Source organism: Salvia miltiorrhiza, chromosome 8 (assembly GCF_028751815.1).
Source record: "Salvia miltiorrhiza cultivar Shanhuang (shh) chromosome 8, IMPLAD_Smil_shh, whole genome shotgun sequence".
In the NCBI taxonomy this organism is placed as follows: Eukaryota; Viridiplantae; Streptophyta; class Magnoliopsida; order Lamiales; family Lamiaceae; genus Salvia; species Salvia miltiorrhiza.
The window spans coordinates 30,164,560-30,175,108 of record NC_080394.1 but is presented as its reverse complement, the minus strand read 5'-3'; the positions used below and the strand labels follow the sequence as shown (position 1 = coordinate 30,175,108).

Sequence of the window (10,549 nt, the reverse complement as noted above, 5' to 3'; positions counted from 1 at the left end):
ACCTCTCTCTCTCATATAGGAATAGGAGTATAAATAATAGATAGAGACATGGGAAACGAAGTCCCAGTTTTTGGTTTTCCGAGGAAGGCCTTCCCAACCCCATAAAGTCAACAAGAGTTCTCTTCTTGACGTCTCATCATTTCAACGCAGTGTACAACTCTCCATTTCTGTAATACCACTCTCTGCAGATACGGAACTGAAAACCAAACAGAAAACACTTTGCCCATACTTGTCTGCTCATTCATCCATTCATGTAAGTTCATTTTTCGCTAATCATTTCCTTTCCTATTTTTCGTCTCTTGTTCAAAATTACATTTAAACTATTTCTCATCTGTCACCTTCAATGTCGCCCAACAAATTTCAAATTTTTCTTTTCTTCTTCTCTTTGCCTACTAATATGAATCTTGTTTTCATTTCGCATTTCAATAGTACTAGCAAATTATCATTTTATTTTTATTATTAAGCTTCTAATTTACATTTACGAAATCTTAATTATGATTTTCCCTTTATTAGTTCAACCTCTTTCCTCTCCACTCTGTCTTCCTCTCTGTAAAGTCCCAAACTGATCAAAACAGCGTATCTGTGAATTATTCTTCAAGAAAAAGGAAATTCCTGCCGTCTTTTTTATCTCTTCTTTACAATAATATTAAATTCCACATCTACCCTTTTATTTTATTTTATTTGCATGCAACTCCCCTCACATATGCAAGTTCGTCTGTTCTTTCTTCCTCTACCGTTGCCTGCGGTTATTTCAAATGCTACCTCCATTTGTAGCTCCTGCAACTTGATTCTTTTTTACATTTTAAATTATTCATCAGTTGACATTTTTCAACTATGTTTTTTTAAGCTCTTATTTTGTCAATTACCAACTTGTTTGTACAAGACTGTTCACATTGACGCTCGATCAAGTTGCTTTTATTGTATAGATTTTCGTAAACCGATCTGTCTAAAAAAATAACATAATATTATTGGAAAATATCTCCTCAGTTTTATACGAATCTTTTGAGCAGGATTTGGCTTCTCGACCAATGAGGGAAGAAACCAAAAATCTGCAGGTAAATCACGCCATGTTATCGAATTTTATTGCAACCGATATATCTGCTGTAATCGAATTTAATTCTGATATATATGCTTCTTCTTCTTTTTTTCTTTTTAGTCGTCATGGCCAAAAGTGGTGGTTAGAAAATGGTTGAACATAAAGAGCGGTAGAGATGAATATCAATCAGATTACAGAACAAACGGTACATTTTCATATGTTTGGCTGTTTATTTAATTTTTTTTTCCGTCAAATTAAATATGAATTTATAAAATCTGCATTGATTGTTGAAAGCAGCTGTGTTGCAAAGAAGAAGGAAGAGTTGCTCCGATGGTGGTCATTACGTCGTCGTACCTGAAGAATTATCCGGTAATTAATCTCGTCAATTAGTCATAACTGTACTTGCATACTTTTACTTTCAACGGATACTATGGATTGAGTTTGACCACTTCTTTTTAATTCGAAATAACTATTCATTTACCTAATTTATTAAATGCAATGTTATAGTTTGAGAATCTTAATTATTAGTGATGGTAATTAAACTGTTATAATCTGGCTCAGAAGAGTGGTTGATGGAAAAGAATGGCAAAATTGAACGGTCTGGATTCAATCAGCTACCACCACCACCAATTTCCAGTCCCAACCTCCGGTAAGAAATTAAAAAGAATATTCCGTTTATATATTCCTTGTTTAGGTATGAGTAAGTGTAGCACTAGAAGTTAAACTTTGTTTTCCATCCAGCTAGTTTTTCTTTTTTTAATTAAATAAATCATAAACCAAATGTATTTTGCAATATATATATTTATTTATTTGAATTTCGGACTGCAATGGCACTTTTCATCATTATTATGGGTTGTGGCCTTCAAATGTTAAAAATTAAAAAAAGAAATTAATATTATTTGTTGTGTCAACAAAGAGGATGCTCATAGTTGTACTAATGATTTGTCCAAAACTTTTTCCATGTTTAGTAGTTGCAACTCACTTGATATTATTAAACTTTATGTGAGGACCGTGGCCTTTCTGGTTTGATTTTTGCATATATTTAAAAGTGATGATCTTTTTTTGGTGGATAACATGCACGATTTCCTTTTATTTGATACATTTCCAACTTTAAGCATGTTTTGTTATTTAAATGGATTGGAATTTCAAATATATATAGGATGTTCGTGGGAACATGGAATGTAGGAGGCAAATCACCAGACGATGAACCCGACCTAAACGACTGGTTAAGAACTAAAGCACCTGCTGACATTTATGTGCTTGGGTAAGATTTGGCTTCAAAATTTTGATGTGATTAGAGCCTCAATATTATTACAACCTTCAAATCCATTAAAAATGTGACAAACTAATATTGCTTCTTATAATTAATGAAAATAAAATAACGGTTACCCACATTAAAAAAAATTATATAAGAATAATAGCGTCTAAATACACAAATTTTCGTACATTTTTCTGTCTTTGCACATGAACTATATATAAATTCTGCTTTCAAATAAACGAATTTTCTTTTTTTGTTTTTCTGATTTTGCACTTAAAGAACATTTTTAATTTTTAAAATTCCCAAGCCTTAAATCGTGCTCTGATCCCTAAATTGAGAAAAATAATGTCTTAAATGATACTCTAAAAAATTGGGATTTGTTTTATAATTAAACGGTTTCATTACTAGTCCAACTATGTCGTGTAAAGAGAGTTCTGTTTAAGTCACGTAAACAGTACAGACTTCCACTTTAGCATTTGTTTGTTGAAACGTTTGTCAGTAAAACCAAAAAATATGATAGTTGGCGTATTAGGAAGCATGATTTTTAGTTCATGTCTAAAATTAGAAATATATGAAAGTTTGGAAGCATGATTTTTAGTTCACGTTTAAAAAAATTTGCAGTATTTGCAATTACAGGCATTTATGCAAAATTGAGTAAAAACGTGGTGTTATTCTCAGGTTCCAGGAGATTGTACCTCTGAATGCAGGCAACGTGCTCGGACCGGAAGATGGCGGGCCGGCGGCGAGGTGGCTATCCTTAATCCGGCTTGCTCTAAACCGGAACGACAACGCAGAGGATCTTCAACAACGCCCATTTTCCAAACCAAGAGTCAGCTTCTCGGATTTGCTATCACTACGAGATGATGATATTAATGATGATTTGGATGAATCGAGGAGACAAAACAACTACTGCTTGGCAGCCAGCAAGCAGATGGTCGGGATCTTCCTCTGCGTGTGGGTCCGCCGCCACTTGCGCCACCATATTTCCAGTTTGGAGGTCTCCTGCGTGGGAAGAGGCATCATGGGATACCTCGGAAATAAGGTATATCTACATTTATTTTCATCCTAATTAGAAATTATTACTAGTTTTACATAAACAAAACAATTAAAGCTTGATTAATATTTGGTGGTGTATGTGTAGGGGTCGATATCTATTAGCATGGTAGTGCAGCAGTCGACGTTTTGCTTCGTGTGCAGTCACTTAGCTTCTGGGGAGAGAGACAGCGATGCTGCCAGAAGAAATTTGGACGTGATGGAGATCTTGAAGAGGACGCGATTCTCTCCAAATCAACCCCACACCATTTTGGATCACGAGTATGTCTTTTCCTTTTTCTATTATTAATTGCTCGATTAAGAGGTACCAAATTAATCTCAATTACTTTGTAGCAAGATAATTTGGCTAGGGGACTTGAATTATCGACTGGCTTCAAGTTGTGGGGACACCTACGAGCTACTCAAAATCAATGATTGGCAAGCCCTACTGCACAAGGATGAGGTAATTAGTAATTTCTCATTTTTTTTATTTTTTACTACTTTAATTTCTTTAATTAAATGCTTACATTACATATATATGTTAATGTGGCAGTTGAGAATAGAACAAAAGGCTGGTAGAGTCTTCAAGGGATGGGAAGAAGGCGAAATCTATTTTGCTCCAACCTACAAATACATTGCTAATTCTGACCGTTACGTCGTACAAACCTCTGCTCCCAAAGACAAACGTCGTACTCCTGCATGGTAACCCTTCAAAAATCAACCTTTTTTTTTTTTGACCAATTTCTTAAAAAATATTTGAATTGGTGGGTGGGATCACGGAAAAATAAAATATTTGTCTAGTGACGAATATGTCAGCCCAGGTCGAATTAATATTAATATATTTAGGTCGGTTAAGAAGATAAAAATTGCAGGGAATTAAAAATGATCATGTACGAGAATCATATCCTCGCTAATTTTAATTCATCTTTACATCAAGTTGCAGATTCTAAGCAAAGCGGGCATTTAAATATTATCCTTCTCGTAGAAGTGATCGAGATAAATTGAGGTGAAATATCTTTTATAAAATATGATTCGTACGAGGTTTACAGATATCATCAAAAGCTGATTGGTCGGCAATTAAAATAGTCGGCTATTGTTCGAAACCGATGTCCATTTGAATCATTAATTAGTTTCCTTTTAGTGTTATCATTGTCTACCGTGATCAACCAATTTTCACTTATATTAACAAAGTATTGAATTTTAAAAACTGTTTGTAGCATAGAATCTCCCGACTAATTTATAAGTGGAATAAATGAATTTATAGGTGTGACCGAATCCTGTGGAGAGGAGAAGGGCTTGAGCAAATGTGCTACATGAGGGGCGAGTCAACCTTTTCAGACCACAGGCCTGTGTACTCACTCTTCTCGGTCCAACTCAATTTACCAAAATACCCCAACCCAAATTCACCACAAAATCCTGCTCTTTCAAATCCCATCTAGTGAAGAGTTGTAAGTGGGACCGCCCTGAGGTTCCCTAAACAGAGTTTCATCGATACGAGCTCGAGCTTAATTTTCCGAGTCACAAGATCACGCGCTAAATATGGATGGACATATGCATTTGTACATATGAAGGTGGTGACGTTGATATCTTTGCTTATATTATTCGTACACTTATATATATATATATATAGGGAGTGATTTTTATGAAAATCTCACCTATTGTATAAAATGAGTCCATTTAAATTTTTGTATGGAGCATCATGAGCTCATTGTGAAAGCATAAGGCTAAAATTTTGGTCACCTATAGAATTCAAATTCTGGATTATGAATTTATTCAACAAATTCATTAATTTATCATAAATTTTCACAATATAAGGATTAAAATAGTTCTTATTTTATACAATAAATACCAAGATTCATTTAAATCACTCCCTATATATATATATATATATATATATATATATATATAGGGTGCGGTTATAGTGAGAACTACACTTATCGTGAGAACATAAGAACCATTAAAATCAATGCATCTACTATATAAATTAATGCATTCGCTATTAAATTTAATGCATCCGAAAATAATAATTTTTTTGCTCCCTTCAGGATTCGAACCCAGGATCTGCATTCATCCACCAAGATGATGCATCCACCGTAGATCTTGATGATCCAATGGTTTAAAATGGTTCTATGTTCTAATTTTATTTAGTGGTTCTTATTTGAACCTCTCCCTATATATATATATATATATAACTATTTTATTATAGTATTGACACAGAAATGAAGTTGATGGATACTGAGATTTTGTATTTTGAGATTGTTTGAAGAAATTAGGGATTTTTTATTACTTTTCCCCTTTGTTAATTAAGTATATATCCCACTTAGATAAGGAGAAAAGGGGGTTTCTTGATTTTGTGAAATGAGTTGTTTTTAACTAGAGATTTCTGATTTGTATTTCACCTAGATATGGAAAACGGCGTTTCTCGATTTTGTGAATTGAGTTTGTCTTCGGTGTTAATTTTACTAGTACTAACATTTTTAACACATCGACATGGTTGATCAATTCTTTTGGGAGCACTTTATACGTAAATTAAACATTCAAATATTAATGTTATATATTCCGATTGGATGTGTTATGGTTGCACAATTCTTAAGTAAAACCAAAAATGGATGTGCCGGCGCGCGAGCCAAGTATGTTATAAAAATGATCATATGTTTAATTAAATTTGAACTTTTTTTGAATTTGAGCAATGGAGGATTGAAATTCGCAATATGTTTCCTTACCCTTATGAATGAAAGAAAAACAATTAATTAAGTTATAGTATAATTAAGTTATAGTGTTAGGGTAATCACATTTGAGCTAAAGAGCGCTTTTAAAATAGTCATTTTGAAGAAGGAAACACAATATTTGGCCACTAATTAAAAAAATACAAAATTTGCTCATTTATTTCGTGTTAAGATTGTTTTACCTTTAATTAAGGCTGACTGGATTCAGGTCTGATTCGGGTTTGCATGCGGTTAGTGTCATATGTGCCAACAGAAAAAATAAAATAAAATAAAAATCTAAGTATATGGCACTAATGACACTAATATGACCATAAGTACCATTCGTGCAACACTACATAAGAGAGTATATGGCACTAAGGACACTAATATTGCCATAAGTACCATACGTGCAACACCCTAAATGGAGAATCTAAATCATAAATGAAGAATCTAAATCCTAAATGATAAATGTATAATCTAAACCCTACGGGGAAGTGTTCAAAATGGTCATATAATTGTACTCATCTAAATAATATCAGCACACATGTATATGACACAAATGACACTAATATGACCATAAGTACCAATATTTGTGACACTAATATAACCCGCGTGCAAACTCAAATTTGACCCGAATCTAATCCGTCCTAATTAAGGACAAAATAGTCCTAAAACATAAAAAATGACCAATTTTATATTTTCTAATTAATGACCAAATATTGTGTTTTCTTTTTCAAAATGATCAGGCGAGCATATTACACTACAAGAAACTGGGTGATTAGCGACGGAATTTTCCGTCGCTAATCCCCAATTTTCCATCGCTATTTTCAATCAACGACGGAAGGCCGACGGAGGCCGTCTGTCACCAAAAAACCGGTCGCTAAACCGAATACCGACGGAATTTAAGTCCGTCGCTACGTTACCGACGAAAATAACGACGGCGCGACCGTCGGCGGAAAAACGACGACGCAGGCGTCGTCAGTCAATAGCGACGGAAATAGCGATGGAATTTCCGTCGCTATTTAGTGACGGACTGAAATTCCGTCGCTATTTTTTTTTCGAAAAATAATAAAAAAAATGTTTTTTTTTTTTTAATATCAATCTAGCCTTATTCTTCACAATTATTTTGGTATTTCTAATGTATTTTGAACTTAATTGCATACGTTAAGACGAACTTCCCAGTGGGTCACCCATCTTGATTGTGCTCTAATTCAAGCACGCTTAACCTTGAAGTTCTTTTCGAGTGGTCACCAGTATAGAACACGCATATTATTGATATAACTATCACCTATTAATTCATTTAAACTCTATTTTAATATACAATATCATTTATTCATGACCTTAGAATATGCTGAAGTCATATCTAAGACTTGTGGTGCCGACGAAAGAATGACGCTAAATATACGATCGAATTTAAAATAAAAAAATATTAATATTATAGTTAGTTAAAAAATATATATATTATTGTTGAAAATAACAATAAATTTAAAATATTCTCAATAATTTAAAAATAAGAATAAATTAGAATATTAATTAAAAAAATTAATAATATTTTTTAAAAAATAAAAATAACAAAAAAATTTAAAAATTAAAAAAAATAAATAAATTATATTTAGCGACGGAATATTTTCCGTCGCTATTTTTTACGAAAAATAATAAAAATATATATTTTTTTTAAAAATAAAAAAAATAAAAATAAATAAATAAATCATATTTAACGACGGATTATTTTCCGTCGCTAATAATTCCGTCGCTATTTCCGTCGATAAATTAAAAAAATGATAAAAAAAAATAAATGAAAAATAATGAATAATATTTAACGACGGAATATTTTCCGTCGCTAATAATTCCGTCGCTGTTCCGTCGGTAAAATTTTAAAAATATCTTCGTCGGAATTCCGTCTCTGTTCCGTCGGCGATTACCAACGGATTATTTTCCGTCGGTAATTCCGTCGGTGTCCGATATGTTTTTTTGTAGTGTTATTTCTTTGAGCTACACGTAGGCTATGGATATAGTTTTCTTTGGTTAAAGTTGTATAATCACAACGAGTTAACTGGATTTATAATAGACAATTAGACATTGGTTTTACAAAATTAATAGATGATCCGTTAAAATTGCAATTAATCGCTTAGATCGTGACTAAAGGTAGGGGTGTAAACAAACCAAGCCGCTTGCGAATTATTCGGAGCTCTATTCGAAAAAAGTTCGTTCAAGTTCGTTTAGATAAGCTCGATAAATAAACAAACCAAATTTGAATTTAGTAGTATTCGGCTCGTTAGCTCGTGAATATGTTCGTCAAGTGATTCAGCTTGAAAAATATAAATTATTAGTATATACAACTTATATTTATCCACTAAAATTAATAATAATTGTATTAAATCTCTAATTAATTTTATTTGTCATAAGAAAATAATTAATATATTTATTATTTTAAATAAAATAATTCATTTTTAAAATAAAATAATCAATATTTTGAATATAAATATAAATTTAGAAAGTTCGTATAGGCTCGATTAGGCTTGTGAGCCGCTCGCGAGCCTCAAAGTATTCGGTAAGTAAAGTTCGAGATTCGATTCGATACTAAACAAACCAAACTTGAGCACGCCACTATCCGGTTCGGCTCGATTCGATTACACCCCTAACTAAAGGTGATTCTAAACATAGCCCGCGCCCCCATTTTACTCATTATTATAGCTTCTTAATTAAAATAATAATAAAGATATTAATACAAGTACTATTGTACCCTTACAGCCCTAATTTAAAATTAACTTTCCATTTAAATTATTTTTGTCGTCATTAACAAACCCTATAATCATTTATAAAAAAAAAAACCTTATAATTCATTTCCCATTCTGCAAATTCATCTGATTGCTCTCGAAATTTTCGGCAAACACATAAATACAGATAAAATCAAACGCTTAGAAATAAGATGAATTATAAGTATCACCAAAAATTTAATGGAACATGCAAAAATGTTCGAAGCAATGGTAAAGGGAATGACTATTAAGGAGAATTTGAGAAAGAAGATCACATTTCCTTTTTTTTTGTTTTTTGAAACTGATCCCCATTCACGTTATTTCTCAAAGTTTTCATGGAAGCCATATTCTTTTTTTTTGTTGATAAATTTACAATATTAGATAAAGAAATTAAATGGCCGCGCCACAGGGGACTCGAACCTAAGACCTTTGGCCTTAGGCATTAACCCCTTACCGTTTGGTCAACACACACACACATGGAAGCCTTATTCACATGAGAGGATGGTGATTGGTGTGTGTGGAATTATTGCGGTGGAAAGAGCAATGAAAGGGTATGGAGATTGAGAGGGAGGAAATAAGGTAATAAGAATAACGATATATCAATCACGTCTTGATATATTGTCGTAAAAAAAATTTCTATTCATTTTCTCCAATTCCAAAGTGCGATAGTCTTGTAAATTTACAGTTTGTTGGTCACAAAAGGATTGACGAAGGGAGAGTAAAAATTGTGATTTTTTTGGGATTAATTATAGTTTATAGCCTTAACTTTCAACAAAGTTCAGTTTATAGCCTCAATTGAAATTTATTTTTTGTATAGTCTGAATTTTAAGAAATTGTTTAATTATAGCAACAATCACATTAAAATTATGACATTAGTTTTTCTTTATCGAAATTACATATGAAATGATGATCGATTGGCACGAAATAAGATCCTAATGTATTCTACACTAAATGAGATTTTCAATGATAGGTAGCCCATCGTCATCGGACCACCGGTGAAGTCGGAATCGCGTCTGAAAGTTGGCATCGTTGCACTAACTTTTTGACCCAATTTTGACTACACCGATGGTCCGATGACGATGTGATACCTACCGTTGAAAACCTCTTTTCGTGTAGAATACACTAAACTCTAGCTTTGTGTCAATTGATCATTATTTTAGTTGTAATTACAATAAAGAATAGGTCACAAACATAAATTTGATGCAATTGCGGCTATAATTAAATAATTTATCAAATTAAGCCTATAAACTAAAATTTGTTAACAGTTCAGGCCATAAATTATAATTAACTTTCTTCTTTTTTTTCCCTTCCGTAACGTCACAAATTTCAGAGTATTTGAAATAAACATGTTTTGGGGCGCTATGAAGATGAAATTATACTCCATTTGTTACGGATTTAATTTAAGATTACATAGGGGCAAGATAGTAACTCAATTAATATTTATTTATTTATTTTTAATTAAGAGGCTATTATAAATAAAATAGCAACTATAAATATAATTAGCGGTGACTATAAATACTCATTCCGTCCCACGAATCTTGACATATTTTTCTTTTTGGGTCGTCCCACGAATCTTGACACATTTCCAAATAAGGTAACTTCCCTCTCCTACTTTATCATTTTTATCACTTTTTCTCTCCTACTTTATCACTTTTATATTTTATTAACTACACACTTAAAATACTAATCTACAATTCCTTAATTCCCGTGCCGAAACCAAACGTGTCAAGATTCGTAGGACAGAGGGAGTAGCAAATTCGGG

The 10,549-nt window shown here is 32.5% G+C and overlaps 1 protein-coding gene across 6 annotated transcripts; it reads left to right on the top strand.

Annotated features, from left to right (window-relative positions):
• Positions 1–4,941, top strand: LOC130997606 (type I inositol polyphosphate 5-phosphatase 8-like). 6 transcript variants are annotated; one of them, XM_057922980.1, is made up of 11 exons: positions 1–253; positions 1,011–1,055; positions 1,157–1,241; positions 1,337–1,405; positions 1,598–1,685; positions 2,196–2,300; positions 2,973–3,336; positions 3,436–3,608; positions 3,681–3,789; positions 3,880–4,028; positions 4,591–4,941. In XM_057922980.1, the coding sequence occupies exons 2-11, from the start codon at positions 1,029–1,031 to the stop codon at positions 4,763–4,765; spliced, it is 1,344 nt and encodes a 447-aa protein (XP_057778963.1). In that variant the 5' UTR covers positions 1–253; positions 1,011–1,028; the 3' UTR covers positions 4,766–4,941. The 6 variants fall into 6 exon arrangements, with proteins under 6 accessions (XP_057778963.1, XP_057778958.1, XP_057778959.1 ...); XM_057922975.1 differs by having other exon boundaries at positions 2–253; positions 1,334–1,405; XM_057922976.1 differs by having other exon boundaries at positions 2–253; positions 988–1,055; positions 1,334–1,405.
• Positions 4,942–10,549: the final 5,608 nt, after the last annotated feature.